Source organism: Vulpes lagopus, chromosome 7 (genome assembly GCF_018345385.1).
Source record: "Vulpes lagopus strain Blue_001 chromosome 7, ASM1834538v1, whole genome shotgun sequence".
Classification (NCBI taxonomy): domain Eukaryota; kingdom Metazoa; phylum Chordata; class Mammalia; order Carnivora; family Canidae; genus Vulpes; species Vulpes lagopus.
The window spans coordinates 49,370,817-49,386,683 of record NC_054830.1 but is presented as its reverse complement, the minus strand read 5'-3'; the positions used below and the strand labels follow the sequence as shown (position 1 = coordinate 49,386,683).

At 40.9% G+C, this 15,867-nt stretch overlaps 1 protein-coding gene across 2 annotated transcripts in view; it reads left to right on the top strand.

The window, feature by feature from the left end:
• The first annotated feature begins 8,273 nt into the window (after positions 1-8,273).
• SRGAP3 (SLIT-ROBO Rho GTPase activating protein 3) overlaps positions 8,274-15,867 on the top strand; it is a 317,794-nt gene continuing 310,200 nt past the window's right edge. The window contains exon 1 of one of the 2 annotated variants that reach the window (XM_041761597.1): positions 8,274-8,326. Coding sequence is in view for 1 of the 2 variants with exons in the window: in XM_041761595.1 (XP_041617529.1) it covers positions 8,320-8,326 (7 nt within the window). In the remaining variant the exon portion in view is untranslated. The remainder of the gene's footprint in view (positions 8,327-15,867) is intronic. The other variant, XM_041761595.1, reaches the window with a different exon arrangement.

Below are 15,867 nucleotides of genomic sequence, written 5' to 3'. Positions count from 1 at the left end.
TCCCTCTGCCTGTGTCTCTGCCTCTCTCTCTCTCTCTCTCTCTCTCTCTCTGTGTGACTACCATAAAAAAAAAAAAAAAAAAAAAAAAAGTTCTGGGTCTCTAGCTTCTGATTTACCCTACAGGTCTTGGGAAGTCTCAATTTCCAAATCACATGAGCCAATTCTTCATATTTTTTCATACACCTGCACATTCTATTGGTTCTGCTTCTCTGAAGAATAACACATTCCCATCCTTTTCTCCACATCTATTTAAGATCAGACTCCTGTTACCTATTTTTTTGTTTTGTTTTGTTTTGTTTTTTTCTGTTACACCTGTTTTGTTGGGCTGGCTGAGGGACAGGGGCACCCCAAATGGCGGACATCTCAAATTGGGTCAAAATGGCTGATCTTCCTGCCAAAGCAGCCATGACCACCACATCATCTCCAGTAAATCAAAACGTAGACGGGAAACCGAAACTTTCCAGCCAGGACTTTCCAGCCAGGGACCACCCCCCATCATCTGTACTATCCCCACCCCCAGCCAATCACCTAGGGACACAGTGTTCCCTTGCCTAATTTGGAAAGGGACCCACCCGGATCCAGACCCGGAACCATTAAGGCTTAAAAACCCCTACACTCCCCAACCCAGCTCGACTTTCCTGATTCAGGAGTGTCTGAATCAGTAGGTCTGGTAGGGACAAGAATCTGCATTTCTAACGAATTCTCAGGTGATGCTGACCCTTTTAACCTGTGAATCACATCTTGAGAACCATTGACCAAGACATCCAGCACTAAGGAAGACAGCACAAGTGGGCCTGATATAGCCCCTTGGGCCTGAGGAAAATCTAATAGATTGGACACAGAAGTAAAGGCTGGCTAGAAACACTACTTAACATGGAGGTTACCATTGGTGGTCCAAACCCAAATCCAATCCATAGATATGTTTTGTAGGGTCACACAATGTTTTCTGTTAATAAAAATAGTTACTACTTAAAAATCAGAGAATTATACACATACACACAAATATTTCAATTTTTCAAGAACAGGCAAGGGGCCCAATTTTCTATGTGACAACATTCAACTTTATTAAGGAGTAGCTGCTTTTCTCTTCCAAATGAACCCAGCTTCCAGCTAACCTTACAAATGAATATAACCATATGAATAAGTTCATCTGAGTGAATCAAAACAGCAGCAAAAAAACTACCCAGCAAACCCATAACATAGTGAAAAGCAATATACTGTCGTTGGTTTAAGTCACTAAGTTGGGGGGTGATTTGTTATATAGCAATAGCTAATTGATAAAACAATTGGCAGAATTCTCACAGGCCTACTTTACCCAATCATGTTACCTCCCAGGCCCCTCTAAGCAAGTGAGTTTCCAGCCTGGGCATTACCCTGCAGAGCACAAGGCAGACTTGTAAGCCTTTTACATATCCATTATCCCAACAACCTGACAAGGTCAGCTAGTATTAAAATCCATTTTGCAGATTAGGAAACTAAGGACTAGCAAGCTAAGGGACATCTCTACAGACACATAGTAGTAGCAGGGTGAGAAACCATCACTTTGCATTCCTATTTCAGTGCTTCCCCCTTTCCATCTGGGCAATTGGCTGTTAGTCTTTCTAGGCCAATAGACCTGACAGCCACCAAAACCAAACTCTGTAAATTAATAGGGCATGATGTTTTCAAGAAGGGGAGCCCTTTAGCTAATCTTTATTTATTGAGAATGTTACCTGAGAAGGGTTTAGTAGAGTAACCACTACATAGAAGAACCTTAATGAGAGATACTTGTTATTATATAGTCTGTTCCTTTAGTATCCTTTGATCCTTTTTCCCTTCTTTTCCTTCCTTTCCTACTCACTGGACTCCTGGCTGGAGAATTTCATCTCTCCTCTGAGATCTGGTACATTTTCTATATCTCTGTTACAGCACATAATCACACTGTATTAAATTTTTTGATGTGTCTCTCTACTGTCTCTGATGTTGGGTGCTTTCATTTTAGGAATTATGGATTTCCTTATTATTTTTGCATGACCTGGCTCAAGGTAGGCACTGAAAAATGCTGATCAAATGGAAATGAAATTTAATTGCAGAGTTGGGAGATTCATTCATAGTCTAGTTTGACTTTCATAGTAATCAGCCTGCAAAAGCAAGTATTATTATTAATATTGTTGTACCCATATTAAAAATAAAGAAACAGAATCTCAGTATACTAAGAATTTCTTTCCAATTGATGATACTCAGGTGATATTTGTTAGGTTTTCCGTCAGACAGTTGACTGTTACTCTTTGCTTTTCTTTATAATTTTTCTTTTTTTTTTTTTAAAGGTTTTATTTATTTATTTGTGATAGACACACAGAGACAGGTAGAGACACAGGCAGAGGGAGAAGCAGGCTTCCCACAGGGAGCCTGCTGCAGGACTCAACCACAGGTCCCCGGCATCATGCCCTGAGTGGAAGGCAGATGCTCAACCACTGAGCCATCAGGCACCCCTATAATTTTTCTTTATAAAGTTTTCTCCTCGGGGTTCCTGTGTAGCTCAGTTAGTTAAGCATCCAACTCTTGATTTTGGCTCAGGTCATGATCTCAGGGTCCTGAAATGGAGCCCTGTGTTGAGCTCTGCATGCAGCATAGAGTCTGCTTGAGATGCTCTGTTTCCTTCTCCTTCTGCCCCTTCCCCTACTTGCGCATGCATGCTCTAAGTAAATAAATAAATAAAATCTTAAAAAAAAAAGTTTTCTCCTTGATGGCAGAGCCTAAGCCTTAGATCTCTATCCCCAGCATGAGGTGTGGCAGGTGATAGACGTTCAGTAATTATTGACTTGAATTTAATTTTTACTTCTACTACATTAGAAGCTATGTCTGGTACATTCTAAGGAAATGTTTGAAAAAGCTATTTAAAATTTGCTTATGATTAAGCCCTATTTTCACTCAGTCTGAACATTAACCAAACATAGTCTCAGTCTTTTTATCACAGATTGAATGCCTGGAGAGAGACAGAGACAGAGACAAACACACACACACACACACACACACACACACACACACACACAGAGTGACCTGTATCTTTGAGAAAAGAAGGACATGGAAAATTGCAGGGTAACCAGACCCTATTTGAGAGAGAATTCTTTCTTTGTGCTAACCCCAGAGAAATGCGGGGCTGTCATGTGAGGAGCAGTTATACTCTTTGTGTATCAGGTAAGGCAGAAAAGAAAAGACTAAGGTTCAAGGGAAGGGGGAATTAGAAGGGGCCAAGTGATTGAAATCAACAAAGGGGCAGCCAAGAAATATGAGAAAAGAAGAGGAAGGAAAGACTTGAGAGGGCAGGCTGTCAGCAGCATTTAAAAGAGTAAGGAATGCAAAGTGACCCTCTCTCTGTGAAGGAACCACAAGATACCATCTGTATTCTTTTCCCTGTGAGGCACTTTTCTTCTGAAAGGGATTGTCACCATCCCAGGCGGCACTACGCTATTTTTTTGGTGATGTTTTTAAAATGTAGACTATAATTTTATTTTAAGAGTTGAATTAATCTGCGACAACATTCTGGTATTTTGTAAAATGAAAATATGCCGAGTCATCTTGTCAAGAGGTGATAATCACGAAGCTAAGGTATTTTTTTCCCCAGTATCATGGTTGCTGATTTTGACAGGGAGTTACCCATATGCAAGGAATATTTCTTGGTGTTAGCAGTGGGTTCCATACCATGTTTTGATCTAATATGATTTTCTGGTCTAGAGCAATTTGTGTTTGAATAAAAATGATGGCTGTAGTAATAGTTTGTCATATTCTCCTTGCAGCAAGTTCCTTTTGCTCACAAGTCTGTTGTTATTGAAGAAGCATTTAGTTGTAGGTAAATGACCCTTGCTTTCTGTCTTTAATTGAAACTCAGCCTGCCACAGTTAATATATTTCATGACTCACTAAATCTTGGAAGGAAAACCTAATGTGCTGTAAAAGCAAAGGAAAAGAATTAATTGATTTCAGCATACATTTTCCTATGTGACTGAGCCAGCTGTTCCTACAGTGGAGTGCATTGAGTAGCTAGATGTGTTCATGTATGTTTCTATGATTATATTCCATTATTCTTTATGTAGGAGGAGCTCCCTTGATATTCTTTTTTATGTAATCTTTCTCACTTTCTTGCCAGTATCTGTTCACATCTATAGTTAGTTCTGTTTTGAGAAGAAGGAACCTTTGGTCTATATGGAAAGAAGTCTGAGATCTGTAGTCATTCTCTGGGCCTAGACTGTGGGTGTGATCTCTATATTAAGAAAAGAGGTGCAACAGAGATTTTTACCACATTGTATTAGTATGTCTTTGTAACATTGACCCAGACACCTCAACAACTTGAGACAGAGAAATTCAAGTTGTATCTGTTATTGCTGCATAACAAGTCACCCCACAGCTTAGTGGCCTAAGCCAACAATAATATATCACTCTGAACTATTTTATGGATTTGCTTGGTAGTTTTCCTGTTGCTCGTTTTGCCTGTGCTCACCCATGTGGCTGCATTCATTTAAAAGGTTAGCTGGGGGGATGCCTGGGTAGCTCAGCAGTTGGGTTTCTGCCTTTGGCTCAGAGTGTGATCCCGGGATGCCTGGATCAAGTCCCACATCAGGCTTCCTGCATGGAGCCTGCTTCTCCCTCTGCGTATGTCTCTGCCCCTCTCTCTCATGAATAAATAAATAAAATCTTTAAAAATAAAATAAAATAAAGGGTTAGCTGGGGTATGGGCTCATTTAGGATGAGGCTGGGCTTCACTGTCTATTGTGATATTTCATTTTGGGCTTCATATCATGGTGGTCTTAGGGTTCCAAGAGTGTAAAGATGGAAGCTGCAATACCTCTGGAACCTACACCCTATCACTTCCACCATATTCCATCAGCCAAGAATTCAGAAATTTTGAATTGCAAATTCAGACACAAATTTGCAAGTCTCAAGATCAGCTCAGTTTTGAGGAATGCGGAATCTACTTCTTGCAAGAAGGAGCCTCTAAATATTGTGGCCATATTTTTTCACTCTACCACATTCCTGGTTATCTTAGGAAGAATTATCAGGATATTTGAGGTTGGAAAGGGTGGACATATCTGAGTTTTGAGACTTAGATAGTTGTCAACTAAGCAAGCTATCTCTAAAGTGTAGTAATTACAGAAACACTCGGTGTGTGCATGTATGCTTCTATAATTGTATTCCAGAGTCAATCCACAGCATACTGGTTGGGCGAATTGCTTCAAGTTTCACTTCTTTATCTTTATTTATTTTTTTTTTTTAAATGTTTATTTTTTTATTTTTATTTTTTTTAGTTTTTTTTTTTTTTAATTTTTATTTATTTATGATAGTCACAGAGAGAGAGAGAGAGAGAGAGAGAGAGAGAGAGAGGCAGAGACACAGGCAGAGGGAGAAGCAGGCTCCATGCACCGGGAGCCCGACGTGGGACTCGATCCCCGGTCTCCAGGATCGCGCCCCGGGCCAAAGGCAGGCGCCAAACCGCTGCGCCACCCAGGGATCCCTCACTTCTTTATCTTTAAAATGGGAATAGTAATAGTGCCTCTCACATAAATTGTGAGGATTCAATGAAAGAGATAGTATACAGAAAGTGCTTTGTATAGTTCTTGACACATGGTAGGTGTTCAAATGAATTATGGCTAATTTTACTTTTCAATTTTTAAATTTTAAATCCTTAGCTATTTTTGTTTGTTTTACAAGTAACACAGCATGAAAATCAGAAAATATGGAAAAGCAGAAGGAGAAAAAATATTTCATACTGCCTAATATTTTACCATATAGTTAGCCACTATCAGTCTTTTGGTGAGATTTATTTATTTTTTTAAAATATTTTATTTATTTATTGATGAGAAACACAGAGAGAGAGAGAGAGAAAGAGAGGCAGAGACACAGGGAGAGGGAGAAGCAGGCTCCATGCAGGGAGCCCTATGCGGGACTTGATCCCAGTTCTCCAGGATTAGGCCCTGGGCTGAAGCCGGCGCTAAACCGCTGAGCCATCCGGGCTGCCCTGGTGAGATTGATTTAGAGCCTAGACTTTTTTTTTTTCTTTTTTTTTTTCCTAGACTTTTTTTCAATGCATATCCACAAATAAGTGTGTGATAGAAAGACAGACAGGCACACACCTATACACACAGAGAAATATTTGTGTGTATTTTTAAAAAGCTTTTATTTATTTGAGAGAGAGAGAGAGCATGAGCAGGGGGGAATAGCAGAGGGAGAGGGAGAAGCAGACTCCCCACTGAGCAGGGAGCCAGATATGGGGCTGGATCCCAGAACCCTGGGAAGATGACCTGAGCTGAAGGCAGACGTTTTACCAACTGAGCCACCCAAGAGCCCCTGTATGTATTTTTAGATGTATATACAAATCTCTCTCTGTTTCTGTTGTAAATAAATAAATTAAATCTTTAAAAATAAATAAATAAATAAGTATTCAATTAATTAATACCTATTAAATTAAATATGTTATTAAAATATGTTAAAGGCTCTGAGAAGTCCTGTTGTAAAGCACCCTATTTTACATTAGCCCCAAATTTCCCATATTTTTGTGAACCCTTCTTTTAATTTTATTTTGAAAAATAAACAGTAAAATCAACATTTTTTAAAGGTACACTTCTTTTTTTATAAAGAGATTTTATTTATTTATTCATGAGAGACCCAGAAAGAGAGAGACAGAGAGAGGCAGAGACACAGGCAGAGGGAGAAGCAGACTCCATGCAGGGAGCCTGACATGGGACTTGATCTCAGGTCTCCAGAATCACACCCTGGGCCAAAGGCAGGCACTTAACTGCTGAGCCACCCAGGGATTCCCTAAATGTACACTTATGAGATTTTGTATATGGCTTTGTATAACCATAACAACATTCAGGATTCAGAATAGTTTTATTATACCCTAGAACTCCCTTGTGTTATCCCTTTATAGTTACAATCCCTACTTTTCTAATCCCTGTCGACCACTGACCTGTTTTCCACCCATATTGTTTTTTTTTTGCCATTTCTTTTTTTTCTTCAAGATTTTATATATTTATTCATGAGAGACACAGAGAGAGAGAGGCAGAGAAACAGGCAGAGGGAGAAGTAGGCTCCATGCAAGGAGCCTGACATGGGACTTGATCTCAGGACTCCAGGATCACGCCCTGAGCCAAAGGCAGATGCTCAACTGCTGAGCCACCCAGGCATCCTTCTTTTTTTTTTTTAATTAAGATTTATTTATTTATTCATGAGAGAGAGAGAGGCAGAGACATAGGCAGAGAGAGAAGCAGGCTCCTTGCAGGGAGCCTAATGTGGGACTCAATCCCTGGACCCAGGATCACGCCCTAAGCCAAAGGCAGACGTTTAACTGCTGAGCCACCGAGGCGTCCCAACCATTTATTTTTTATTGGAATGCCATATAGATGGAATTATATGCCATGAAGCCCTTGAGGCTGGATTCTTTTATTCAGGTAATACATTTGAAACTCATCCATGTTGTTCCATGTATCAATTATTAGGTGTGTGTGTGTGTGTGTATGTGTGTGTGTGTGTGTGTGTGTGTGTGTTTAGCTCTTTCTTATTGTTGAGTAGTATTCCATGGTATGGATGTACCAAAGTTTATTTATACTGTTGAAATATATTCAGTTTTTTTCCAGTCTTTGGTGATTATATGAATAGATCTGCTGTAAACATTCACATATATAGGTTTTTGTGTAAAACATAAATTTTCAGGGGATCCCTGGGTGGCTCAGCAGTTTGGCACCCACCTTTGGTCCAGGGCGCGATCTTGGAGTCCTGGGATCAAGTCCCACGTAGGGCTCCCGGCATGGAGCCTGCTTCTCCCTCCTCCTGTGTCTCTGCCTCTCTCTCTCTCTCTTTCTCTCTGTGTCTATCATAAATAAATAGATAAATCTTAAAAAAAAAAAAAACCATAAATTTTCACTTCTCTAAAGTGGATACCCAGGAATGAGATTGCTGTATCATTTGGTAAGTGTATATAAACAAACTCTTTTTATTTGTGTAATACCTATTAAGATCCATATAATTAGTATTTCATGGAACATACTATTAACATTCTGTAGACCTAGTATTTCATAGGATGCACTTTGGGGAAAAAAGCTTTAGGAAGGCTTTGAATGCTGTGATTTGTTGCTGTTTTTGAAAGTCAAATGGACCTCAAATCTATTCCACACACCCAAAGTTTGCTTAGGCTCAGCCAGGACTCCCACTATACTCCCATTTGTTGAGGACCTACTGCCAGACTTTTGTATCACAATCTAATTTAATTTAACCCTCACGACAATTCCATTATTTTGCAGGTGAAGAAACTGAGGCCCAGAGAGGCTAATAACTTGCTCAAGTTCCCATGGCTGGTAAGTAGCTGGATTGGAATCCTTGTATCTTATCTTCAAGTTCAGTGCTTTTTCTGCTTCCCCTTCTACCTTTTTTTTTTTTTTCCTTTCCCTCTTTGCACATTGTTTTCTGAGTCTGAAGTCAATTGTCTTAGACCAGGGTTGGGAAATAAAAACCACAGTTGCCATCATTTTCTACTTCATGGCAGACACCAATAACTTAATTTCACCTCCTCTTTCTTGCTCATCCCTTTCTCCAGACAACTATCAGTGGGAGTTAGCAGTTGAGCTAATAACCATTAGCTATTTTGTTCTTAGACTTTGTATTAGTTATCTATTGCTGTGTAACAAACAATCTCAAAACATCATGACTTAAAAGTAGGAAATAGCATGTATGAATCTTTCACAATTTCCATGGGTCAAGAATTCAGGTAGGGTACTGCAGAATGGCTGGCCCTATTCTGACATACCTGGGGCTTATTAAGTTGAAAGACTTAAAGGCTGGGGCTGAAGTCATCTGAAAGCTTGTTCACTCACTTGTCTGATGGCTGATTCTGGTTGTTGGCTAAGGGCCTATCAGGGGCTATTGTCTGAACATCCTCATGTATCCCCTCCATATGGCCTGGGCTTCCTTGAGATGTGGTGTCTTGCTTCCAAAGGCTAGAATTGAAAGAGAGAGAGAGGGGGGGAGAGAGAGACACACACACATACACAGAGGGAGAATCCTTTCCACCACATTCTATTTCTTAGAAGTGAGTTACTAAGTCTGGCCTATTTTCAAGGGGTGGTAAACTAGACTCCACTTTTTATTTACTTATTTAAAACATTAAAAAATATTTTTAAAAATTTATTTGAAAGATAATGAGAGGGATCCCTGGGTGGCGCAGCGGTTTGGCGCCTGCCTTTGGCCCAGGGCGCGATCCTGGAGACCCGGGATCAAATCCCACGTCGGGCTCCCGGTGCATGGAGCCTGCTTCTCCCTCTGCCTATGTCTCTGCCTCTCTCTCTCTCACTGTGTGCCTATCATAAATAAAAAAAAAATAAAATAAAAATAAAAAAAAAAGAAAGATGATGAGGGAGAGAGAGAGAACATGAGTGGGGGGAGGAGCAGAGTGAGAGCAGACTCCCTGCTGAACAGGGAGCCCAAGATACAGGGCTCCATCCCAGGACCCTAGGATCATGACATGGGCCTAAGGGAGATGCTTAACCACCTGAGCCACCCAGGCATGCCACTTTTTAAAGGGAGGAGCATTGGGCAGCCCGGGTGGCTTAGTGGTTTAGTGCCACCTTCAGCCCAGGGTGTGATCCTGGAGACCTGGGATTGAGTCCCACGTTGGGCTCCCTGCATGGAACCTGTTTCTCCTTCTGCCTGTCTCTCTCTCTCTCTCTCTCTCTCTCTGTGTCTTTCATAAATAAATAAATACAATCTTTTAAAACATAAAAATAAAAAAAAATAAAGGGAGGAGCATCAAATAATTTGTGGACATAATTAAAAGCACCAGATATTAAACTCATATTAGATATGGATGGTGTCTCTGCAGTGTTCTTTGCATGGGCCTCATATAATATGAATATTACTTTTATTATTTGTTAAAGATTTTATTTTTAAGTAATCTTCCATGCAACATAGAGTTCAAACTTACAACCCCACAACCAAGTGCATGCTCTACCGACTGAGCCAGCCAGGCATCATAACACTATGAATAATTTAGTGTTGAAATTAAGTATTTTTGTTGGTAGTACAGGGAGACTAACATTGCTTAGACACTTATAAGCAGCATGCCCACAGGGAATATTCACTGGTTGAGCAGAATTATCTTGAAATTCTAACCTCTGATCTTTATTGGGTCTTATAAAGACAACTTCCCTTAGTCAACAAGAAGTTTGGCTAGACTCAGAGATGCAAGACCTCTGACAGAAAAAGCCAAGGAGAAGTACATTTAGGGCTTATTCCTTTTATAATTCTACAAAATAGTGTTGTGCCTTCAGTGCTTCTGTCCATTTTTCTAGTTGTTTTTTTTTTAAGATTTTATTTATTTATTCATGATAGACACACACACACGGAAAGAGGCAGAGACATAGGCAGAGGAAGAAGCAGGCTCCATGCAGGCAGCCGGACATGGGACTCGATCCCGGGTCTCCAGGATCACACCCTGGGCTGAAGGCGGCGCCAAACTGGTAGGCCACCAGGACTGCCCATTTTTCTAGTTTTTATTTTATTTTTTTATTTACTATTTTCTTTAAAGATTTTATTTATTTATTAGAGAGAGAGAGAGAGAACAGAGGAGGGACAGAGGAAAAGAGAGAGAATCTCCAGCAGACTGCTGAGCATGAAGCCTGACTCAGGGCTCCCTCCATCCACTACCCTGAGATCATGACCTGAGCCAAAATCGAGTTGGATGCTCAACTGACTGAGCCACATAGGATCCCCATATTTTTTTTTATATATTTTAAAGATTTGTTAATTTTTATTTGAGAGAGAGAGAGAGAGTGGAGGGGAGAGGTGGAGGGAAATGAGGAGAGAAACTGAAGCAGACTCCTCACAGAGCAAAGAGCCCTATGTAGGGCTTGATTTCAGGACACTGAGATCATGACCTGGGCTGAAACCAAGAGTTGGATGCTTAACCAACTGCGCCACCGGGCACCCCTATCCATATTTCTATTAATGAGTGCAAATCTTTATGCATAGTGAATTAGCCAGAACTCTTTGAGAAAGTGACAGATAACCAAAAAAAGTAATTCATTGGTTCACCTGAGAAATTTAAGGAGATGAATTTGTAGTGATAGGATCCAGGGCCTCTGAGTATGTTCTTAGGATACATTTTCTTTCTCTGCTGTTATATCTTTGTATTTTAGCTCTACTTTTTGTGCTGTTGGCTTTATTCTCAGGCAGGCTTTCCCCAGAGGCAGCCTAGATGGACAGCACCAGCTCTTCTGGGCTGCTTTAATAAAATAGCACAGACTGGGTAGTTTATATAAACAACAGAAATTTATTTCTTAACTGTTCTGGAAGTCTAAGATCATAGTGCTGGCAGATTTGGTGTGGCTGGGGAGGACCCACTTCCTGATTAGTAGAAGGCACCTTCTTGCTGTATATTGATCTGGTGGAAGGGGTAAGGGATCCCTAGCAGGGGTAGGGGTGTGGAGAGTCTCTTTTATAAGAACACTAATCCCATTCATGCCTAAGTACCTCTCAAATGCCTCACCTGCAAATGCTATCTTTGAGGGTTAGGGTTTCTTTTCTTTTCTTTTTTTTTTAATTTAGAATGTTTGATAATCTTTTTTTAAATTTATTTTATTTTTTTTTATTTATGATAGTCACAGAGAGAGAGAGAGAGAGAGAGAGGCAGAGACATAGGCAGAGAGAGAAGCAGGCTCCATGCACCGGGAGCCTGATGTGGGATTTGATCCCGGGTCTTCAGGATCGTGCCCTGGGCCAAAGGCAGGCGCTAAACCATTGCGCCACCCAGGGATCCCGAGGGTTAGGGTTTCAACATATAAATGTGTGTAGGGTGGGGGCACACAAGTATTCAGATATAGCAATGCTGACTGGGCCCACCTTTGGTCACAGACTCAACCCTGAGCCAGTCACATGGAATTCTGTCTGGCAGATTGGCAGTCAGTTCCCTTTTGAAACCATGAACCATGTTGGGGGAATTTGTTCCTTAAAAGGATGAGTTGGGCTTGGTTATCAGAAGGACAAAGACAACAGATGTTCCCATGCACAGCAAGATGCCTTTTGACCCTGAGGACATTCTCTCATCTCTGTTCCCCCATTCTTGTCCGTGGCTTTTCACTCAGTGACATCCTGTTACACTCACGTTTCTGCTCTACATTTGTAGGCTCTTCATTTTCCAGGAGGACGACTTAAAGACAGATGTACCCTTTCATAGTTGAAGGTCTAGTCTTAACTCCCGACGCGTTGATTTACTTCCATGACTCCCTGTATTTTTTTTTTAATTCATGACACACACACACACACACACACACACACACACACACATAGACACAGGCAGAGGGAGAAGGAGGTTCCATGCAGGGCGCCCAATGTGGGACCGATCCCACAACCTGAGCGAGTAGAAGGCAGATGCTCAACCGCCAAGCCACCCAGGCATCCCGACTCTCTGTATTCCTGATTCCTAGTCTGCTCAGGATTTGAGGGGCATAGGACACTTTGGTTTGGGTCTGAATTTTCTGGACTCCTAGCCTGTCTCTTACAGTCAGGAAATGGTTATTCCCGGATCTGTGGCCTTGACTCTGGGCCTCTTAACTCCTTGGTCTCCCAGCTCATTCTGCTGTTTACAAGCCTATTAACCCCTTGCTTCCCATACATCCTTGTCTCTTGGTTTGTTTTATTATTCTCCCTTGCTCCCACCTACGTTTTAGCTTAATAGTATCTTATAGGCCAAATTATTTCATAACACACATCTGCTGATCTGTATGCTGGGCTTTGCCTTTCATTGACAGGCTTCTCTTGCTCCCTTTCTTCATTTGGTGGTTAAGCTGAGATATAGTGTATTTATTTAGCCTTGGATTCAGAACCAGAAGCCCTAAGTTCAAAACCTGACATATGTGACTTTAGGCAAAGGCTTTTAAATTTCTCTGAGCCCCAATTTTCTCATCTATAAAATGAAAGAATATTATCTGCTTTATAGCATTTCCTTGAAGATTAAACAGTGGAGTGTAGATATTGCAAGATAATAATGGGTAGTAATTCTAAAATGCTAATGTGTGTATGTAATGTGTGTATTTAAAGTAAGTTTATTCTTTCTACCTTCTAAGCCTCTTTCCTTTATGCAGGCTTCCCTGTTTAAGCAGCGAGCCCATTCTGTGCTCATTAACTCAGGAAAGGAAATGTCAGAGCAGAAAAAACAAATAGGAATCTTTCTGGCTTTGGTTTTCAAAAGCCTAAAGCCTGTAGAAGAACATTGAGAGCCCTGGACTGGTCAAAATGGGTGAGAGCAACGAGTTTGAAGAGAGAGAGATTCTCCTTCCAACTGGCAATGGATTCCACTGTTCTGGGCAGAAGAGGGAGGTGGGTGGAAAGAGGAGAGACAGAAGGGGGGTCTTGAAGTACAGATGCAGCTGGACCCAGAGTGAGAGGGGCCTGTGCTCTCCTTTCTAGACAGAGCCCTGGGGAGCAGAAAGGACATGACTGGCAGATTCTGGGGGCACACTGTGGCCCACAAATGGTGCTGGGCTGGAAGGGGTCATGCAGCCTGGGGGTGAAAGACATGTTAGTATTGGTCACTGAGGATTGAAGCCTACAGGCCTGACAAAGTGATAGCAATTTCACTTGACAACTGCATGGATGGATGACAGCAAGGACCAGAGTGCACTTCTTTCCCACCCCCTCCCTCTGTTATGATTCTCTAGAAGTGCCTGGAACCTAGAGGCATTCTCTGAGAGTGGGAGGAAGGCTTCAGATGAAATGAGGTTACATTTTGCCACTCTGGTTGAATAGGGTCTAAAAATGAAGTTGAGTTATAAAAATATTTTATGTCTGTATGGTGGATTAAGACCCAGAACCACTACCCAGAAAGCACTTAGCCTTGTCTGTTGGTAGGCACCAGAATGTTTACTGAGTCTGAATTCAGATGTTATTGAGCCTCCGCATATGTGATGTTTAATGTCCAGTACAGACACTTTGTACATCAGGGGTTCTCAGTATGGTCCCAGGACCAGCAGTATCAGCACCACTGGGCATTTGTGAGAAATGCACATTCTCAGGCCCTTCCCTGGAACTACTGAATCTGAAACTCTTCCAGGTCATTCTTTTTTTTTTTTGTAAAGATTTTATTTATTTATTCATGAGACACACACACACACACACACACACACACACACACGCAGAGGCAGAGACACAGGCAGAGGGAGAAACAGGCTCCATGCAGCGAGCCTGATGTGGGACTCAATTCCGGGCCGAAGGCGGCGCTAAACTGCTGAGCTACCCGGGCTGCCCTCTTCCAGGTCATTCTAATGGATGCTAGAATTTAAGAACCACTGCTCTGCATCCTTTCTGTTTTCTCTTCTTACTTATACCCTTAGTTTCTCAGACTTATTCAAGTAGACAAGTTACCATGCAATATTTGACTAGCATCAGCTTTGGGCTGCCATATATACATATACATATTTGTATACAAACATATATATACATACATATATACAAATATATATACATCTATATTTTAATAATTGGATTTACAGAAAACTTCTTTTATTAAAAAGAGTAGGTAGACAGTAGTAAATATTTTTAAGTATTGAGGGCAAAGGATGGTGAATCTAAAATCTAATACTAAATTGTTGTGCAGAAAAATGAGGTTTACAAAATGATTTTCCAGTCATATGGAGATTATTTGACACACACTACTCCTAAACTAGTAATTCTATGAACTGATGATAAAAATTAATAATGATATGAAAAATTTCCAGGAATAAGCAAGGAGTTTGATCTGTATATTTTATCTTAAGTGTTTGGACAGGAGAGCTTCTGATTTCCCTTGAAGTTTTTTCCTGATGACCATCCCACTTTTATTTTGTTTCACTGAGGCCCCAGCTCCTGAGAGGAAAACAACGGAGATTGGAAAGAGACCCTTTAGTAAATGGGGAGAGGGGATCATAGGAAAACATGATCTTAAACTTTTACTACTTCTCCCAGGAGCCAGTGAACTTCATAGGGAATGATTTTGTGGCCAGAAAAGGTCGTAGGGAAATTTATGGTAGAAACATTTTCCCGTTTCTGGGTCAGGAAATGATAGCACACAGATGGAATTTACAATGGGAGTGTGAATGGAGTGGCCCCACCCAGGCAGCCCAGCAAAAGCCCCTTTCACCGGCTCTATTCAAATATAATGAGTGCTCCCCAGGCTCTCCTGGCTGGCCGCTTTTTCTTTTTCCTCGATTGCTTTCACTTTTTCACAGAGGACTGCCCCGCTTGCAGTCCACTTGGGACTGGGGTGAGCCTTGATTTGGCAGGAGAAAGGAAGAAGTACACGGTGGCCTACAAAACTGAATTGCTCTGCCTCCCTGGCCTCTTTCCTTGAATAATAGGCCTTTGTGCTTTGAAATGTAGGGAAGTCCCAGTTTCTCAGGCTTTTAAAAAAAGGAAATCTTCCTAAAACCTCTTCTGCTTTAAGACACTTAGCAGAGAGTAGTTAAGGGGCAGGACAGTTATTAAATCAAATGTTTCTTTAATAATTTTAAAAATTGTTAAGATAGCTGATTTCCAAACAAATTTCATGCATTCCTTCAGATGGACAAAAATATTGGACAAAAACGTAAAAATCCAGCTTTTAAAAAGTCCAATGGAACAAATATCTACATTAAAAAAAAAAAAACACCCTGAAAACATGTTTTTGGCTCTAGCCAGTGACCCACTTTTATGGATATTTGACAAAGCGAAATTGCATTACCAGAGAGGAATTCAGACACTTTTGGAGTCTGTTGAAATGGGGTTTAAATAGACATGATTTGTTTTAATTTCTTATTTTATTGCCCCTTTTTGTCCCCCACAACCTAGGCATGATTTAAATCATTCCATCTTGTAACCAACAGGAGTTCGC